This window comes from Podarcis pityusensis (genome assembly GCF_964106645.2).
Source record: "Podarcis pityusensis genome assembly, chromosome: 3".
Taxonomy (NCBI): domain Eukaryota; kingdom Metazoa; phylum Chordata; class Lepidosauria; order Squamata; family Lacertidae; genus Podarcis; species Podarcis pityusensis.
In genome coordinates this window covers 41,112,033-41,133,186 of record NC_138026.1, presented here as the reverse complement: position 1 = coordinate 41,133,186, position 21,154 = coordinate 41,112,033, and the positions used below count along the sequence as shown (strand labels likewise).

The window sequence follows — 21,154 nt, the reverse complement described above, 5'->3', positions numbered from 1 at the left end:
ATTTCTTTAAGAACTTGCCATAGTTTGCTGTGGTCGACACAGTCAAAGGCTTTTCCATAGTCAATGAAGCAATGTGGAAAATGAGTTTACTGTTTTTCTATCCAAACGGCAGTAAAATTTCTTTTATACGTGGAATTGAAAAAGAAGGATTGGTGATCAGCAGAAATTTGGCAGGTGGTGAAAGAGGAGGCTTTCTGAGCAGTGACTCCAGCTCCAGCACCTAGGGAACGCTCTTCCCAAAGACTTTTGCCTGCCCCCCCTGCATGAATACCTTTTTAGTGCTGGGCAAAGACTATTCTCTATTCATGTTGTGAAACCTTTTTACCTCATTAATTTTTACTGGTGATTATGCCTAGGCTGACGGAGAAGGCAAGTTTGATTATTGTGTAATCAATTGTAGTGCCTCAGTTGATTATATGATAAATAGATAGAAATATTTATAAATTTATTTCATAACATTTATATAGCACTTCATCATAGAAAAAACCTCAGTGCAGTTTACAAAAAAGAGTAAACAATAACATTATCACTGAAAAAATTGCAACCATAATTTAAAACATACAGAAAGTTAAAACTATGATAGAATAGACTAAAATAAATTTAAACTCCTACAGATTCTTTCAAAACACCTGGATAGACTTGTCTAAATGGGAATGTCTTCCGGAACCACCAGAAAGAATTCAGTGAAGGTGCCTGCCTGATATCAATAGGCATGGACTTCCAAAGTGTTGGTGCTATATGCAGTTTGTTCTTGTTTAATTGCACTGTCTGCTTTTATTGATATATGGTGATGAATGAATAAATACCGAGTAAATAAATTCAGTGAGTAAAACCAATACAGAGATATGTGTAACTGGAAAGAATTAAGGCAGCACAGATTTTCCCTGCCAGTTTTAAACATACACTTCAGGATAGGTTTATGGGAGACTGCAGAAATAGCTACTTTGGCAATGGAGTTCTTCAGTTTTTTTATATTGCAGATCCCAAAATACTTCTTGGACCCTTGCCTGATTCACTGTCAACCATGCAGATTTTTAGACCCCCTGATGGTTAGTTGTTGGGGCCCTTATAAGAGACGGACAACTCCTTCTCCATCAAGACATTTCACGAGGTGTAAGAGCCAATAAAACAAAAAACATCTCTTACATATGTAAATGTTTGATCTACTATTGAACTTTTGGTGATGCTTATAATATATGTTCAGTACTTTGTGTCCTAATACAGGAATGTACACTGTTAAGTAAGGTTTTAATCTGGTCTAACAGAACAGATAATAAATCCAATTAGTATACTCTCAAATTAGAAATGCCACATAGTTACAAATACCTTTCCAATCTGCTGTTAGTTTATGCTTTCCTTGATTGCCCTTATTTTGTCCTCTTAAAACATCAGACTAAAAATTGATTTTTGTACTAATTGCCCTTCCTTTAACTCCTATATGTTTAGTCCATTAAGTTAAACATCCTCTAGTGATTCAGGAAAAATGGCAAGGTGTTAAATGAAAATACAAGCTTGATGAGGCTTGGTGCTAACTTAATACTTACAACTATGGCTGGTCTGAAACATAGTGGACTGTTTTGCACATCATGTTGAGCCAAACTGTGGCTAATCATGAACACGTGGGGTCCAAGAGAAGAGATTGTGTCCCCTTTGCTCAAACCTGGTTGTACTACTCCTATGTTGTGCTGTGCTAAGCCATGATTTGTGTTGTGTGAACCCAGGTTCATGATTTAACTTTCCCAGACAAACCAAGAACTGTAAACCATAGGACAAACACATTGTTCATGGTTAGTGTGGAGAGAACTAAACATTGAGCCTGGACTCTAGACTCTAGCATGCATACTTGTTCATACTTTTTCATAGTTGGTGTTACTTGTGAACCAGGCCATTGTGAGCCAGTTAGTTCAACTTTTGATTTATCTGTTTCTCAAAGTTTTACAGCAGTATAGTATCTGATTCTATGATAATTGAGATACAACAGATAGTTTCAGTTGGTAGAGATTCCTTATTAATAATTCTGATGTCCACTGTTGCTATTTTTATAATAGACCTTGATTTCCGGACAGTACAACAAACAAGAAGAAAACCAGGCAGCACTTATGAAAATAGTGAATCAGCTGATTTGATTTCAGCAAAAAACACTGCACATGGAGATTATTAGTGTGAACATAAAGCAGATTTGGCCTTTAAAAGATGTCTGGAACTAGTCCATGAGCAGCTCCTGAGGGATGCTTACAGATAAACCTTTCTCTCACCACATGTGTTGGATGAGATGTTTACTAGTTGGATGAGAGCTGAGAAATGAGAGATGAAATTTTAATTATTTTTTTTACCTTGACTTCAGTTTCTGGACTTGTACTATGTGCCCTTTAAAAATGTTTAGGTTCCTTATATTAAAAAATAGATTAAAGAAGCAAATGATAATAATTTGTGAGCAACTACAGTAGCTTGTTATATCATTATAGAGAACTTATATTGCTGTGGAGTCTTAACATTTAATATTTTATTCACTTACATTCCTTACTGTGGTTTTCAATTAAATCAATATAAATATGACACATAAACGTGAATTTGCCCCCTGCATATAATCTACCAAGGCTGCTATTAGAATAAACTTTTAACCTGAACAGTTGTACAGTTTTCAGTTGGGCATTTATCTGCCGATCTATATTCCAGATTCTGCACAGTGACATATAACATCAGCAACTATATGGGAAGTGTTGAGACTATTGTTGTGTACACATCACCACCTTTAAGCACAGTGAATAACGTGTTTCAAATGCATTTGTATGTCATTGTACACATCAGCATGGTTGGATGTGTTTCTTAGTTGCCTGCTGTCTGTCCACACTTGTGGGCAGAGAGGGTGTGTGGCTATGGGCGTAGCCAGAGGAGGCAGGGAGGGGCAGCTGCCCTCCCAATCAATAAAAATCAATATAAATAAATAGCTAACTGAGGTTCTGTCACCCTTAACAAAAGGCCTGCCCACCCCCAACAAAAATCCTGGCCCTGCCCATGGGTGTGACTCATATTTTCAATTTGGATTGAAACTTGTTTGGTGGAAAATACATCAAATGCAGTATTTCTCAAACTACAGGATAGATGTGGATTGAATTCATGGCTAATGTGTGTACATAATTTCACAAACCAGCTGTGGGAGCGTGCTGGGTACACATTGAAATGGGCATGTGTACCATAATTGTGTGTGTATACCATATTTTTTAAACAAGACCGCTCACCCATGGTAAGTTTGTTTCATTTGAAAAGGCTTGGTACACAGAGTACTGCAGGCCACCAAAGGAAATGCTGCTATTTGTTAGATTTATGAAATACACCTCTGCCCCACGAGGACTATAATCTTTTTCTAAGCTAGTAATAATATAATTCTTGCATTACATTTCAACTTCACATCTGGAACCTGGTTAAACACGTAAGGCAAGTAACCCCCAGTGTAATGTTACCCAGAGCATGTTCTCATAGGTGATTTTTACAATGGTTGTTGCTAAGTAGAAATATTTCTTGTTGAACATGTTTTTCTGGATAGAAAAGTGTAAACGAACTCCACAAAATATAGCAATTCTTTAAATCTATTTCTTACTGTGAAACAGATAAATAGACATATGTGACATTATTCTTTGCTTTGTTTCAATAGAAACATGTTTGAAGTGTTGTGATCTCCAAATTTTCTTCTTAGAGCAACTTACAAGACAAGTATTTCAAAAATACAAAAATGGATCATTTTTGTAGGGTCAGGGCTCCACAACTTCCCATGTCAAATTGCCAATGTCAGCAATGTCCCCCCCCCCCCCAATCCCATTTCAGGCAATCTGCCTTCTGTGGTGGAGAAGTGGAGGAGTCTGTTTTCCTTTGCACTAGAGAGGCAAAAGCAGCATGAAGACTCATGCTGCTCTTACATTCTGCTTTTCCAAAGCCCCATGAAAAAGGAAACCAGCACACAGGACTTGGGGAAAGGGCAGGGTCTTGTTTTACACCACACAAAGATGATTCCAAGGGCTAACAGATGCTCCCTTGCAAATGTTTCTTGCTACTGCAGCTTTCTGTCACAATATGTTATAGTCCTATACAGTATTGCACTAATGAAAGTCTCCCTCCCTCTAATAATGGTCTGCAATTCTTTTGCCTCCCTTCCCCCCCCCCAAATGTTTTCTAGGTCCAGGCTCTGTACATGACCCCCAGCATAATTTCATGCAGTCTAATTTCAAAAGCACTCTACAAGTAATCAGTTCAGACCTTTGGCAAGAGTGTTCTGTCCCTGCCCTTGCAATGTGCTGAATGAGGAGATTATACTTAAAGTTCCTCTTTCTATGACTGCTCTAAGCTTTGCCTTGGATACCTTGCTAAAGATACCACAGGTCATCCAGTATTATATGCTGTGAAACACGCAATTGTCATGGGCTTCTATTTGCAGATTTCCTTTTATATTTCTTAGTTCAACCTTTCTGGCCATTAAAAAATATTGCAAAAGCCTTCTATGCATGCAGGCATTTCATAGCTAAGGATAAGCATCTAGGACAGTGTGTGTCTGGAATATTAAGCTGTAACTCCTTCTTAAATATGGATATTTAAAATACTGAATATTTAAAAGTGGTTTTAAGCTGGCCTGCATTTCTTTGGAATGGGTGGAGGAACCCTTGAAATAAGGAAACATACTCTCCTTTGGAATAGTTAGTTCAGAGAAGACAGAGGCCCCAACTTGGAACTTAAATATTTACCAAGGCAGTTTCGTTTTCATTCAAATGGAATCCTATTTTGTTCTTCCCTTTCATTATTCTCTCTCATCATAGCAGATAAATTAAAAATAAGCAAGGTGTATATTTGCATGTTTGAAGATTCTGAGTTTATGACAAGCTGAACCATATTACAGTGGTACCTCTAGATGCGAACGGGATCCATGCCAGAGCCCCGTTCGCATCTAGAAGCAAACGTAACCAGCGACAGCACATGTGCGCACACGTGCGTCGCTTTTCGACGCTTCTGCGCATGACGTCATTTTGAGCGTATGCGCAAGCGGCGAAACCCGGAAGTAACGCGCTCCGTTACTTCCAGGTTGCCATGGAGCGCAACTCGAACGTGCTCATCCCAAAGCACATTCAACCCGAGGTATGACTGTATAGATTTCAACAGGTTACCCTATCGAGAACAGCTGTTTATAGACAGATAATGGTGTGACCATGAGGAAGCTGACCAGGGAAACAGGGTTGCATGCTCCAGACTTGAATAAAGTCAAGCCACTCACCAATTGGAATATCTGCATTTTGTCCCTTGTTGGTGAGAGGCTTTAAAAACTTCAGCCCTGGTTCTGTGACATCAGGGACTCTTGGGGATAGCACCCTCAGTGGGCCCACTTAACCTGGAAGAGACAGACCTGCAAACTGATAATCTTAGGCTATATCTGATCTTCTTGTGTGCTCTGTACAAAGGGGAAATCGTTTCACTATTTGGGTGGTGGGCTCTCTCCTGGTCTTGAAAAACATTCACCACCAGTGGGGCCAAAAAAGCTTCATATATGGCTAATACATCTTTCTTTTCAGAGCTCACCAAGGCCTTGCCCAGAACCTGCTTTCAGGCCGTTGCTAAACCCTGGGACATGGAAAGAGCAGTTTGTAAAAAGTGCCTTCCCCACATTACTAACTATACACAGCTCACTCCTTTGTTCAGGCTTAGGCCCCACAGCCATTCCTTTGAACAAACTAGCTGTTACTAAACATAACATTAACACTCTGGTAGCTGGATATAAGAATTGTAATTGTTGTGTTGATCATTAGTGTTCTGGTTTAACAGCTTTCTACATAATCTGAGATTTTAGAATTGAGTCACACTGTCATAGTTACAAAAAATATTAAGGTCCTGATGTTCAAGGAGCCCTTCTACACTGTTGCTTGGAGCATGGCACTGATAATGCCAAGGTTGCAGGTTTGATCCCTGTAAGGGACAACTGCATATTCCTGCATTGCAGGGGGTTGAACTAGGTGATCCTTAGGGTCCCTTCCAACTCTACAATTTTGTGATTCTACCTATGGCCCCTGGGGGTCACTAGGACAGTCACTCATGTTGTTCTTGCCAGTCTTCACAATACCTGCTGTTAATACTTATTGAGTTATAGAGATCTGAAGAGTAGGACTCTGCCCCTCTTTCAAGGATGGCTAACATATGACTACAACTCCCACAGTCTCTTTCCATTGACCATGTTGTCCGGGGGCTCATGGGGCTTAGAGTCCCGCAACATCAACTAGCTCTATATTTTTAGTTGTGTATATCAACACAAGACACATACCTAGTTTATCCTAAATTGTGTCAGTCTTTAAGGTGCCATAAGACTCTTTTTTTTGCTGCAGCTGATAAACGTGTGACTACCTTTTTTGAATTTGTCATTATTGTAGTTGATGTGCCCAAGTAGCACCATTAAACTCTTGGCAGAATCAAATATTTTGTTATCATGTACCAACATGCCTTCCTAGGAACAGAACATACCTCAAAGTTCTAATTTCGACTTGTTTATGTTCCTCCTTTCTCTATTACTCAAATAGCCTTTGGAAATAAACATTTTTGAAAATTCAAGGCTTCCCCCAGGTTTCTACTTCCAAAGTTTTTGTTTATGTTGAAAATAGCTGCAGTCTTGGAAATCATAATCAACTTGTGATAAAGAACACAAAGATTGAGAGGGATATGTGGTAATGTAATGGTTTCCATTTTGCTTTCCAATAAATAGTATAGAAGCCAAGATACTAGCTTACAGCTTTATTCTCACATCAGTGGTAGCTTTCTGTATCCCGTTTATTTTGTCTGTATTCCGTTGGATGTTGCTTGTCTTGCAAAAATTGTTTGCACCCTGATTGGCAAATTGCATTGGCAGATTTGCTTGTGGCAGAGGCTATAGAGCAACTTGTTTCACGACATCCTTATGTTATCTTTTCATCCTAAGCATGTAATACTGATGTATAAAGACTCAGGTTGGGCTGTTGGTCCCTTTTATAGGCAATATAAATGGTTTGTGGTTCAGATATTAAGCATCATCTTCTGCAACAACTTCAAACTCAGGGATGAAATATAAAGTTGAATCTATCTTGTAGAGCCAGTGTGGTGTGGTGGTTATGAGCAGTAGTCTTGTAATCTGGGGAACCGGGTTCGCGTCTCCGCTCCTCCACATGCAGCTGCTGGGTGACCTTGGGCCAGTCACACTTCTCTGAAGTCTCTCAGCCCCACTCACCTCACAGAGTGTTTGTTGTGGGGGAGGAAGGGAAAGGAGAATGTTAGCCGCTTTGAGACTCCTTAAAGGGAGTGAAAGGCGGGATATCAAATCCAAACTCTTCTTCTTCTTCTTCTAAAAAATATAGGAACCTGATTTGGTTTCTCTGTGTTGTAAAGACCTTCTGTGAGCAAAACTTTGCTTCTGCAAAAGGAAGCGCCGTCCATTCCATTCAAAGAACAAAACATTTGGATCCAACTTACTGTGTTTAGAGAATTCCACAAAAAGTACACTTTTAAAAACTTCAGAATTGTTTTTATTTGAATTTCTCCTCCATCCGACCCTACTCCAAAAATGTTTTGTACATTTGTAACAATAAATTTCTACTGTTGATATAAATGTGACATGTTAGTCATGGTGTGACTTGTTCAGCAGACTTCAGTGGGAGTGACAGACAGCTAACTTAGTCTAGGGCTGACCCATTTATCCTTTGGTTTCATATGTAAAATGCTCTTTTGCTTCAGTTGCTGCTGTGCTCTTGGAAAGGTTGTTGTAGAATTTCTGTCTTTCAGCCCAATTATCTTGTTTTACATCTTAACCATCATTTTTTTTAAATTTTCCATAATTTTCAGTGTCAGAATATTACTTTATGCTTAAATCAGGAATCATGTCTTATAAAAGTTTGATGAATATGTGAATGTGGAGAGCACTTTGACCATGTAGGTTGTCATGCTGTTGTTGGTTCTGTACAATTTATGGATGCAAGTTTCTAGTGAAATATGAATGTTATGCAAGTAACTTTTAAATAGTTGAATGGTATTTGTATATGCAGTATTTGTTTACCAGAAGACTTCCATAAATATGTTTTCTTTAGTTGCTGACCAAATCTAATTTATGTACAATGTAGGTGGCTTGGAATGTTCAGTGCCCACTCGTACGTTGAGCACTTCAGTCTATGGGAAGTGGAATTGGAGAATAAATGCTAGATTAGACAGAGAATATAATTGTCTTTTTCATAAAAGTGTGCCTATTGACCATTGCTGTATTAAAGTGATGCTTTTAAAATGGCAAAAAATGAGGCAGTGTGGGGATATATTTAATTGTGTTTTAACATATTTATGCACAGTAGTTGGTTTCTAAAAGGGCCAAAACTTGGTTTGAGGATGTCCTGAGTAAGATGCCTTGTGAGGGAACCCTGGACCAACCTGGTGGGCTCTTCATTACCCTAGTGACAATCTAAATGTTTTATGTTTTTGTATCAAACTAGTATTTATTTTATTGAATGACACTGTATACATTGCAGCATCCTTTGGCTATAAGCAATAAACTTGACTGGCTGACTGGCTTTACCCTAGTGGCTCAGTTTCCAGGTTTGTCAGAGGGGGTGGCGGGCTGTGAGTCTTGTTTTGGTTTGTTTGCTCATTTTTACTATGGCTGTGGTGTATTGCAAAACCCTGGCCAAGACTGCAGTCACCCAGCTACTACTTTCCCTCAGAATGCCCTGAAGATGTAGGGCCTAGAGGCATTCTGGGAAAATTTGAGAAAGGGAATGAAAATGGAGCAATGTTTTTTAGGACTGAACCTTTGCCGTTTTTCCTCTCATTTGTCGTGTTCCAGACAAGCTGTTTATTGAGCATTCATCATGACTTGTGTCCACATTATTTGGTTGTAGATTATGTGATGTTGCTGTTTATATAACATTTTTTCATTGCACTGAGGCTATATAATGCCACCTGATGTTGTTATTATTCCACACTTTCCTACACATTTCCCTATCACTTTTCTTATTACCACTTTTTAAAAAAGTGGGTTTGTTGCACAAGTGCCTCAAATCCACTTTAATTGCACAGCCTAAATTTGCTGGTATATGAATTTCCAGCGACAGTCTGGAAGCAGCCAAGTTCATATAATCTCTCAATAGGTAGTAAAGCATTCATCAAACTTTGTAAGAAGAAAATTCATACTATTTACACATACATTTTTATGCAGAGTCTCAGAAGCAAAAGCAATGTATATCTCAAGTTATTAAGTTCCCCCTATTCATTAAAAATGTGATGATGTGAAAGTAAAAAATGTGCAGGCCAAGTAATAAGGTGTTCCCATTCCATATACAGTACAGTATGTAGATTTAAAGTCTGTCTGGAGCTGAAAAAAATAATTGAACACTAGACATAAGAACTGCAGTGATATGTGGAAAATATGTTCACCTCTGGGACCTCTGAATATTTTTTAATAAAATGATTTGGCTGCCTGTGGTGTAAACTTCTGTTATACTCCAGGAGTTAAAATATAATTTCCTAAAAGAGTTTTAAAAATTATGTTATTATTAAAACTCTGCTAAATAATTTTAATATCTGAAATTTTCACATTCTTTCCATTTTCAATATTTGGTCATCTTTGGGATGCTTGAAAAAACCATGAAATCAAAAGATAAGAAAACTATTTTGATATTCCAGATGTTTTTAATCATTAATATGAATGTTTTTCTCAATTGTCTTGCTACAGCAGCCTTAAGCCAGTAGTTTATTCTAAAACTAGGATTTAAAAAAATGTTTTTGAGAATATTGGTCTTCATCTTACATGCTACAACATGCAAAAGATTTGTGCAACCATAGCTAAAGTGGATCTCTGCAGCATCCTAATCTTCTCCAAAAGAATAAAAAGAGGGAGGGAGAAACTGTATGCTTACAATTTGATCAGGGGTTCTCAAAATTCTTGTAGTTCAGAAAAGTGATGGGAAAATACATTGAAAATTGTGAGATGAATGAATGACTAACAGGAACACATGTGAACATCCTGCAAGCAAATCAGAATAAATGCAGGATGAATTATCATTGTCGTATAACATTCCCACAAACAAATCAAAATGAATGGCTAATAAAACTGGCAATAATCTATTCTCTGCACAAGCTTTGTGAAAGGAAATCAGGATGACTCCTCAATAAATAGGAGTCATTAGTAATCACCTGCCCATAGAGACTACAGTATTTTTAAAACTAAAATTTGCAAAAATTGGGCAAAAATCCATTTTTGTAACTCAGATTCTATCATACTTGGTTTTGGAAAACAAATGGAACTATCTATATTTCATTATTTCTTGTGCTCTGGAAACATTGTGAATGATGTATGTGCGTGTATTCAGTTCTGAATTAGAGCCCGACAAGCAGCATCCATGCAGCATGTCAATTATGCATAAGTATTGCAGCTTTATGTAGTGAAAGCAGGGTAGGATTGTATGCACTTTTCCATGGTACCTTGACAGTTTCTGTCTGGCATACAACAGACTTACCTGCTTTACAATAGAAAGGGTAAAATCTTTACAGGTAGGTGTCAGCTGTGTTTTATAATAGATCTTTTATGTCTTAGTAGAGTTTCATTATATTGTCTGGACACATTTAAACTGCAAAAAGGATCCATTTCTATAAGTTTGGAGGAAATATTTTTATACAGTGTTAAGGGGGGAAATATACTTTTGAAAGGATGTATTATAAGCCCATATCATGAAGCAAGTTTAATAATATTTAAAAATTTGTTGGCTTCAGATTTTTAAAACTTGGGAATATATAGAGATGTATGTGTGTTGTGTATTGTGGTTCTCTCTAACAAACTATCATTGCATTTTAAATGTATCTTCTTTTTAATAAACACTTTTCTCCTCTCTGTAAAGGGTCTGGCTTTCACCCTGCAAGAGAGACAACGGCTGAATATTCATGGACTGCTACCTCCTTGTTTTCTTAGTCAAGAAGTTCAAGTTTTAAGGGTTCTTAGAAACTTTGAAAGACAAGCATCTGACCTGGACAGGTAAAGTCTTGAACTTGAATCATTTTTAAGGGACTCAGATATTTGTTTTTAAAAAGTGCTTTTAGGGAAAATATGACAAATGCTGACATTCAACCAGTTATACCGTATTGGCCTGAATATAAGCTGCACTCCCCCCCCCCCAAATTCCAACCGTGAAAAGTTAAAGTGTGGCTTATATTTGCAACTGTACAAAAATTATCCAGTATGTAGCCAGGAGCTTGGGGCAGAAAGTGCCAGGAGTGTGGCGTAGTCCCATGTCATCTCCCCCAAGGCCGGGAAGGGAGAGAGTGAGGAAGGTGGAAAGGCTGCTGGCAACGCAGCGCAGCTCCCCCCCGCCCATTATGCAGCCAGGAGCGCGGGGCAAACAGTGCCAAGAACACAGCAAAGCAGCATAGTACCAAGGCCAGGAAGGGAGAGAGCGAGGAAGGGGACAGCTTATATTTGGGTATTGACTCCCCACTCCCTGTGCGGGTGTGACTTGTATTTGGGCCAATACGGTAAATTTCTTCATACTTCTGTTATCCATATTGGCCTCATGTGCAACTGAGAGATGACACCCTTTGTTTATAGTTTGTACAAATATAATGCAAGATAAATTAAAGGAGGTCTTCACTTTCTGCACATTTACAAAAACAGCCTCTCTTTTGTCAGCATAGCTAAACAAGGTTTGATACAATTTATTGGGTGTTCATCTCAGCACCTGAGCTCACACAAAAGAACTTAAACCAGGGGTCAGCAACCTTTTTCAGCCATGGGCTGGTCCACCGTCCCTCAGACCATGTGGTGGGCCGGACTATATTTTTTTGGGGGGGAGGAAATGAACGAGTTCCTATGCCCCACAAATAACCCAGAGATGCATTTTAAATAAAAGGACACATTCTACTCATGTAAAAACACGATGATTCCCAGACTGTCTGTGGGCTGGATTGAGAAGGTGATTAGGCTGCATCCGGCCCACAGACCTTAGGTTGCCTACTCCTGACTTAAACAATGATTTGTGCTGCCATAATTACCAGGTGGTTGACAGTGTGATCCGCATATACAGACATTTGATTTACAAATTACAGTGGCCAGTGTCCTCATGTTAACTTGATAATTATGCAGTTCTTCAGCACAATGGACTGTTTGAGGAGGTTGAAAAGAGCAACATGATAGGAACAGAGAGAAGCACTGCATGCTTGGGCATTTTCCAAAGAGTGTGCTGAGCACCTCTTTCTCAACAAGAACACTACTCTGAACATGGAATTGTATGTGCACAAACAGCCGCTCACCCTGATTTGTAGCCAATTATATGGTAATTTAAATCTAAACATTGATAATTTTGTCGAGCAGTTGACAGAACTGGTGTTTGCACTAAAAAATGAAAGCACAATTTGAAAAATATTTTTAAAATACTTAATTATGGAACCAAAAAGCATGTAGTGGCTTGTTTGGAGGTGTTGTTTATATTGCTAGTATAAATGTAAGAAGTATAGGCATGTAAAATCTTTGACATGCCTGTAAAGGGTACATCCTGATGCACACTCCAGTGTTGATACTGTCTGTCTTCACTGCAGTGTTTTCAGTGGAATACACTCTTTGTCACACATACAAGGGCACATTTCATTGAATGTACTGCAGTGCAAATATAGCATCCACAATGGATATGGAAGTGCATCCTATTTACTCTGTGCTCGATTCTATGTGAGGCTGTTTCCCTTTAGCTTAATTGACAGGCTACACCAGTAATTTGCTTTAAGGTGCTCACTGCTCTCTGCTGCCATCATTTGGTAGTAGTCTTGGAGTAACATGCACATGTAACTATTGGTTTCTGCGGTTTTGAAGGGGGTGATGTTTCCCACAAGTTCCTTCATACCCCCCACCCTCTGGGAGTAGGAGAGGTCTGACCCCTCCTCTTTTTCTCCATGCAGCGCATCAGCTTTACTAGTAGAGGGTATTTATGATAGATGCACAGCACCAGTACTGAACCATTTAAATTAAGAGTCAGGTTTGCTTCTGTTCTTAACATGAAGGACTATATCCACTTGCTGCAGCCTGCTTGTTCAACAGTGGTTTCTTAAATGGGAATTTTTGGTTTAGTGAACCAACCAAATCCAGTGGGAGTTTTGTGCTTGTGAAAGAGGTTGCATGACCACTTGGCTCAGCTCGTATAATTATATTTGGTGGCAGTTAAGCTGTGCACAACAACTTCAAGTCTCAACCTTCTTGTGCTAACATTGTGTTGGATGTCACTTTATTTCAGTAGTTGCTTGCCTATTTTTTATTTGGTGGCAGATGAGATATGGGACAAAATCCAAGCTTTTCTTGCATTTATATTTTTAAAGGGTATTCCCTAAAAAAGCAAGCAAGCAAGAAAAAAGAATTCCACTAGTCTTTTCCACATATTTTGCTGAAAAGATCACTTTTGCAGGATCTGCAGTCCCAGTTTTTTTCCTAAAGAAATGCATAGGAGAATGAAATATTATTAGGGGTTTAAATAGAAGCAGCTGGTTTTGGAAAATGAAGAAATAAAACGAAAGTGGGCAACTGTTCAGAAAAAGACTGTGTTTCAGCCCTCTCCTCTGGCTGCTATGCATGCCTGAACTGTCTGGCATAGTCTGCATTAGGTTATGCATAATACATTCTCCACCTGTCATTTTCCTATAGAAATGAAATGGCGTGTCCAAAAGGTTCATCCAGAAAAACTATATATCGTTCAGAATGAAAGATTATGAACTTGGTTACTTTAGAGAGGGAAACCCTCCTGGATTTCAAATGTGTCTAAGACAGAGATGGAGGGGAGGTAAAAATATTCATTGGACATGAAATAATGCACGTCTGGCAAACAATTCTGAAAATACCTAGGAAAAAATGAATGTGCAAAATGTTAGTTATTTTTCCATTTGGTGGATAAAATGTTTATAATGGAAATTTTACACTGCAATTATATGCCTTTATTATCTGACACGTCTGGCCAGTGTCCAAAGGAGCTTCTGCATTTGCAGTGGATATGATATGAAGGGCACAGGAATACATGCAGCATCCTTGCTGAACATAAGTGGGTTTGGGTCTGATCATTGTCTGATACGGGACCACATGAGAAGCCTGTGTACTCATCACCTTCAATTGTCTTGGAGAAAGGTGGGAGAAAATGTAATCAATGAATAAAGCAAATGAAAAAGAAGCTTTAGAGGACCTTCTTTTTTATCACAGCTGCCAAGCACTGCTAACAGGTTGCTTCAGAAAGTCTCAGGACCTTTTGGAGCAACTTCTCCAGCAGCCTGAAGAACTGATGGTGATGTATGGCGGGGGTGGGGGTGGGAGGTCAGGGTAAGTAAAAGCTCCATTATGACTACTGAAAAGTGTTTGTGTGTGCACTGGGATCTTTGGAACCATTTTTTAGTGTCTTTTTCTCCAAAGCATTTCTATTTGAAACTGAATAGACTTAAATATTAGTTGGGGGAGAGGGAGGTAAAAAAAGAGATAGCAAAGTCATCATAGCAACCTTCTCAAACTTAACAGAGCAGTAGACACAGGCAAATTATAGTTTCCAGGGGTGGCTAACCTGTGGACTTCCATATATTGTGGGACTGCAACTGCTACCAACTCCAGCCAACATGCCTAGGGGTCAAGGATGATGGGAGCTGGGAGTCCAGCAACATTTGGAAGGCCAAACCACTTTCCAAATTACAGGTTAGCCACCCTTGGTTTATTAGAGTATATAATTGTGTGACAATTTGCATTCAAACTAGTGTTATTATTTATTTTCTGTCACCAAAGATATAAGGGGAATAAATTAAAGATAATAAAAATAATAGAATTGTTATGCCACGTAATGTCACATTTCCTGAGGCTTTTATTTCAATATGTGTTTTTTTTATTTCAAGTCTGGTGGTGATATGGTATAGTTTATGTGCCTTGAACTTGAAAGAGACATCCTTTCAGAGATGAAAAATAGCTTTAATTGAAAAAATACCTATTTATATCTAATTCAATTTTGGCCTACATCTAGATGATTGTATAATTATATAATTCATTTTTCACAGATATATTCTGCTGATGAGCCTTCAGGATCGAAATGAAAAACTGTTCTATAAAGTGCTGACTTCTGATATTGAAAGATTTATGCCTATTGTTTATACTCCCACTGTGGGTCTGGCATGCCAACAATATGGTATAGCATTTCGGAGGCCAAGGTATGTAAGTTTATCCTTCACATACAAGTAATTGTATCTTTCTTCCTCTTGGCTGGTTTCTGCTCCCCCTGCCACGGCATAGTTGAGTGTAATCCAAAACTGGAATCATTAGGATAATTCAAACTACATTAAGTGTACTTTTAGCATAGGTAAACTGTAATCTTTGTTGCACTACAAAAATAAACTGGTACTTCAGTATTTTAATCATTCCTACTTTTTTTTAACATTGTCTAATTGAACTAGATTTGTTGAAGGACCAACAGTGTATGTTAATAAAAGGTAAAATAAAATATCCAACATTGATTTAATAATTTGAAAAATGTTAGCACTGTTAATGACAAGGGTGGATTACAGTTTGAAAATAAAAATTACAAAGGTCTGATTTTTGTAATTTATTTTTCTGTAAAAATGTTGAAATGAGAACTCTTAAAATCACTTTAAGATGCTATTATTGCCCTTGGCAACATCAGGCAGCCTCTGCAGTTCACATTTATTTTCCTTCCAGTTGTGTTGGTAGCCAAGTTTTTTCTTTCTTTCATTTTATCAGAGTTTTCTCATAGTATATTTATACAGTATCACTGTTTACAGTGATTCCCTTGGTTCTCTTTTAAGGGGCTATAAACTCCACTACTGAAATGTTTGAGCAACACAATGCGTGAAATGCTCAGAAGTCAATATTTTTAGACTTCATCTTAAAGGGAAAGAGCTGCTGCTGTTTATAAATTTATAATCACTTCTGAAAATAAGTGAATCCATAATACTAATGGTAATTGTAATTCCTTATTCTAATCAGGGTTTTACAATTGTTGTATTAATGCTAGAAACATGAGGGAAACAATCCTACAAAGCACCCTTTCATTTTTGACTCTCTGGTTGGCAACCTGAATCAGTTGAATTCCAGTGATGTGTGTGATATTATTGTGTTAAAATAATTTGCATAATTTGCACTATATTGTCCTGGATAAATATGTATTATTGTTTTAAATTCTGTGATAGCAATAATTTGATAGTTGGGTGAATGAGGGCAGGGCTTTGGAACATTTTATGCTTCTTTGAGAAGAAAACAAGTGCCACATGGAGCAGGCACTTTCCAGCACTGAAAAATATTCTGGTTAAGAACACCTTTCTGCCCCACATCACTGATCAAGGGAAAGGAGTGCCAAGATCCAGGCCAGCTCTGGGAGCTAGTGTTTCTGGAAGTGGCAGGCTCCCAGCATTCTGTACATTATTGGCCTTGGAAGGAGCAGGAAGCCTAGGAGGAAGCACTTTCCTGGTCCATCTGATCCAGGATTGGATAGGACCTTGGAGACAGTCAGAGTTTCACCCCATGATCAGGATCTAGATGTGGTGTGAAATAGCTAGTGCTTTTCTCTTCCTCTTTTTGAAGTCACCAGCTCTCATTTGTCTGCTTCTTTGAGTAGAATATCTTCCAATGAACCTTATAATGTTAACCTACCCACAGCCATTATATCTCCACCATTATGTTGATTTGCACAAAGACAACATATTTCAGGCTAAACTCCCATGCCAGTCCTGATAGTGAGAGATTGCAAAAGGCTGTACTTTCTGCCAGGGATTTTTTTCCCCAGCTGGAACTTGGTTCTGGCAGCTCTCAGATGGGTGCCATTGCCATTATAAGAGAACAAGGGAGGCGTTCATGGTGAGTTCTGGCACCTCTTTTTTCTTGTCAAATAGCACTGCTGTCTGCTCCAAGGAAATGACTGCTGTGGAACATGTACTCAGATATCTGAGGTCATCAGAGTAGAGCATGATTGTATATTTCTAAGAGGCCAGTGGACTTTTCCTTTCCCAGGGCTACCTCCTGTGCTTAACTAGGATTGTTATTAATTATTATTACATTTATATCCCATCTTTCCTCCAAGGAGCTCAAGGTGGTGTACATGATTCTTCTCCATCTCCATTTTATCCTCACAATAGCCCTGCAAATTAGGTCAGGTCAGCATCATGCTGTGCAAATCTGTCAATTGTGTTACAGTTGTACACTGAGTTTTTATATAATCAATTATGGTGTGTTATGTCATTCAAAATGTGAATGAAGCTGCATATGTAGTGTTTAACTGAAAATATAGGTTAGTTACTAGCATGTTCCTGAGCATTTAGCTTTATTGAGGGCTTTTGACATAATAGAATTTATTTCCAGCTTTTGCCTCATGCCCATATTATTTTTTAAATATTGTTTCCCCCTTCTCATGAACCTGTTTTAACTGCCCATCCCATAAACCAGTATAATAAAACTGAAGTACCTCCTCAGGATTACTTAATTACCTCCGAATAGAGTGAATGTTACCAAATGGGCATAATAGGTCGTCTAGATTTTTCTTGAAGTCTTATTTGAAGGGGGGGGGGCATCTTACTAAAATGGAAACATAAGCCATTTCCTTTCTGTATTAGTGTTTCAGGATAATAGTGTAAAATATAGTATAAAAATGACAGAATAGCATAGTTATGTCATTAGAAAGCCTCTAACTTGGGGATTGCTGTGGTATTTCTGGTATTAGTATCCCAGCAGATCCACAACTCTTTATAGATTTTTGCATTGGTAACTTATCTGATATTGAGATTAATTCCTGCTTTCCCTGTGTTTCATTAAAAAATGATTATATCACAAATCAACAATAAACTTAGGTATTTTTTCCCATCTACCGGTATGCATAATTCCAGTTTTGAAAACTACATATGTGTTGTGTTTTGAGCCAGATTTTCCAAACCCTACAAATGACAAGAGGTATAATGTTACACCATATTTCATTTACATTTCCTTGCTTGTTAAGCTTTTTTTTAAACCCATTTAGGCCAGGTCATAAAATATTTGTAATTCTTTACAATTTTGATGTACTCAGTCTGGCACAAATGCAATTGTGATCTAATGAAATGAAATCTGCTAGGGAAGGAGGCCCACCCCTCACTACCACTTCATTTATGGGACACAATCTGTCTCCATGCAGGAACAGCAAAGTCCTGCTTTCTTCACTTTGTTCTTGGTCTGCATGTCACCACTGTGACAGGCCATTGCAGGGAATGGGAGGCCTGCTCCAAGCTTCTGTTCACCTGACACTGTCACTGACCAAACACCTTGGGACCCACACCAGAATGTGTTCCAAGTAGCCTAACAGAGAGTGGGGGTTAGAATTGCACATCAGTAAAAAAGAGAGAAAATGTATTGCTATAATATTTATAGACGGTGACCTGTCTGCTGTGCAGGTCCTAACTGTTGATGGGCAAGTTCAGGGCTCTTCTTACTTGAATGGGCAGTCTGGTTTAAAGATAAAAAAGAGGACTGTCCTATACAAAATAAGATGCGTAACCACCTAACCACTCAAACTGGGTTATATAGGAATGTGGAAGGTGTTCACATGTATCCCATTCTCTCTAATATTTTAGTGTGTTGTACATATAAGAGGGAAAACAGGCCTCTGTTGTGTCTCTTAAGTTTCCTCCCTGCCACAGGTATTCAATAGTTCTTCCTCTCAAATGGTTTAAAGATGTAGGCGTAACACTTAGCTTAATTAAATATCCTTACAGGATGTTAGATTTGTAGCTTCCTGACTTGTCTCTCCAAAGTTGCTAGACAAAATTATAGATGCAGACTTCTGCACTAGATTCTTTCCATCCAAAGTTTTTTGATATAATATTTATTTTATGTTCTTGAATGGCAGTGAATTTTTAGATATGAAACATGCAGTAAGTTCATCAAAGACAAGCTAGCTTTCTTTGTTTTGTTCACAATGTGGTTTGCATATGTAGCTTTATTTTAACACTATAAAAGATCCTCATAGGAGTGCATCTAACATTATTCTGTGATTTCCTTTAGCTTCTTTTCTTTTTAAGTTGTAAACCTGCAAGAAGGGGACCATAATCACTGCTGTACACTACCCAGTGAATTATGATGCCTTTAACAAAAAATATACTGGTAACAGTTGCATCTTAAAGGTTTGTGTGGGGGAGTTTGGCAGGACACTTTCACATGTGTTCTTTTCAGCTCCTTTCTCGTGTCGTTAAGCAAGGAAATGTAAGATCAATGTAAGATCAGAAGCAGCTTTCTTATATTTTAATTTTTCTAGATGTTAATATACATGCATTTCTTTGACTAAAGAAAGATACAGGCATTTAATTTCATCTCTATCAAGAGCCAGACCAGTAGTACTGAACTTGTCCCAATATTTGGCTGTATTCTAATAACTGTGACTGTGTACTATTAGAATATTTAACTTTATCTCCTGGCTGTATATTTTTGTGTATCCTGTTGTAAGGTGCTTCTATAGTTTACTAGCAATCACAGCTTGATTTCAGCAAGCATGAATGCATTTCTGACTACTGCAAATCCATCTTTCTCCCAATACCGTATTCTGAGCCTCGTGTGTGAACAAGGGACTCTCACAGTCCTTCATTTCCCCATGTATAGCTTTTTCCTTGTTCTCTGCCAAAGTGCTAGCCACTATTATGAGGTAGATTTTGTGTTCCAAGTTTTGAGTGAAAGGTATAAGATGTCTTACTTTAAGATTCCCCCCCCCCCCATTGTGTCTTGGACTATTTATGAACCACATTTCAAATTTCTATGTTTTGTGAGAGAACTATATCAATGCTAATACCTGACTATGGCCTCCTCACTCTGGAAATATTTACTGAGTGACTGTAGAGCTTTGTATTTTGTCAATTCTGTTTTTACTTTGAAAGCATCTTTCAATGTGAATGCTCCCATTGATAATCACTAGGTAGGTATTACATGATACCTCAACAGGTCAGTAGCCTTAAAATTTCTCATAACGCACAAGTTCAACAGTACAAACTGTTTCCCCCCCAGTATACAATGCACTACCTCTGTTTCTGTGTGTGGTCTACTATATAGAGTTCCCACAGCTGTTGGTTTCAGCATCTTGATTGTCAGTAATGACATGATTTTTAAAAACACACAGCTCTCTGGTTACAAACCAGAAATCTCATGGACTCTCTGTCACAGTGAACAAGCTTTCATAGTACAACCTGGGTATATTTCAAACACAAATAACTGATTTTGTTCCAATTAAAGTTCTACATGATTTGTTTAAAGGAGATTAAAGCCAGTTGTACCACCAAAGTGTTAGTGTGCACCTGTCAAACAACATATCCTTTGTATCTATAAATTGATGCTGGTCTCGTAGAAAGCTATACTTTCTAATTTCAGTGGTACGAAGGGGGGAGGGAGATGTCAGCTAACCTAAAATACAGTCTTGTTAGTATTGAGAAATATAAGCCAAGTTTTGGTTGTATAAGCAATTACTTGCTGGTAATTCATGCTCAAAGGTATATCCTGCTAATAGTCTAAAAAGGAGTAGTATAGCAGCTTCTTAGGAGTATAGGCAACTTCCCACTTATGCGTGAGTTATGTTCAGGGCCCCTGCAGGGCTTTGTTGAGGCTGCTTAGCCCCCCTGCCTAACAGCTGACACATGGGGTAATGCAGCCACCGCCGCTTTGTAGCATCAGCAAAGCCCCGCTGCCCCTCAGGCTCGCAAGGAGATCCTTCCCACAAGTGTCATCTAGTCCAGCCCCTGCAGTGAAGGAATCTTTTGCCCAATGTGGGGCCCGAACCCATGACCCTGAGATGAAGAGTTGTGATTATTTTTATGATATAAAATGGAAGTCGAAAGCAACCGCGTATCCACCAGTTCCTGGGTTGTAGGTTATTTTTGTTCGCTCAAGTACACACTTAAGGGCAGCTAGCTTGTGTATAGTAGCTAAACCTACAAGTTGAGCTATGTTCCCTTCCAGTGAAATTGTCATGCTGCCATTAGGTAAAATGCTTCTGCTGCTCTGTTTATGTAACTGAAAATTATATAGAAAAACCTTTGCTGAGAAAAGTCAGGGGGAAAGAAGCCTATAGAGTTTCTTTTGGGCTTCTTTGGGGAAAGTGTTGATGATGGGCAAGATCAGTTTGAATAACATAAGAGTGAGCATTTCTTTCTGAGGTGAGTA

General features: G+C 38.4%; 2 protein-coding genes across 7 annotated transcripts in view; one reads left to right on the top strand and one right to left on the bottom strand.

Moving 5' to 3' along the window:
- ME1 (malic enzyme 1) overlaps nucleotides 1-21,154 on the top strand; it is a 117,948-nt gene that overhangs the window by 11,797 nt on the left and 84,997 nt on the right. For both annotated transcript variants that reach the window (XM_080998727.1, XM_080998728.1), the window contains exons 2-3: nucleotides 10,875-11,008; nucleotides 15,034-15,183. In XM_080998727.1, the coding sequence (XP_080854853.1) occupies nucleotides 10,875-11,008; nucleotides 15,034-15,183 (284 nt within the window). The remainder of the gene's footprint in view (nucleotides 1-10,874; nucleotides 11,009-15,033; nucleotides 15,184-21,154) is intronic.
- PRSS35 (serine protease 35) overlaps nucleotides 1-21,154 on the bottom strand; it is a 155,301-nt gene that overhangs the window by 52,573 nt on the left and 81,574 nt on the right. The gene's annotated exons all lie outside the window — the stretch shown is intronic.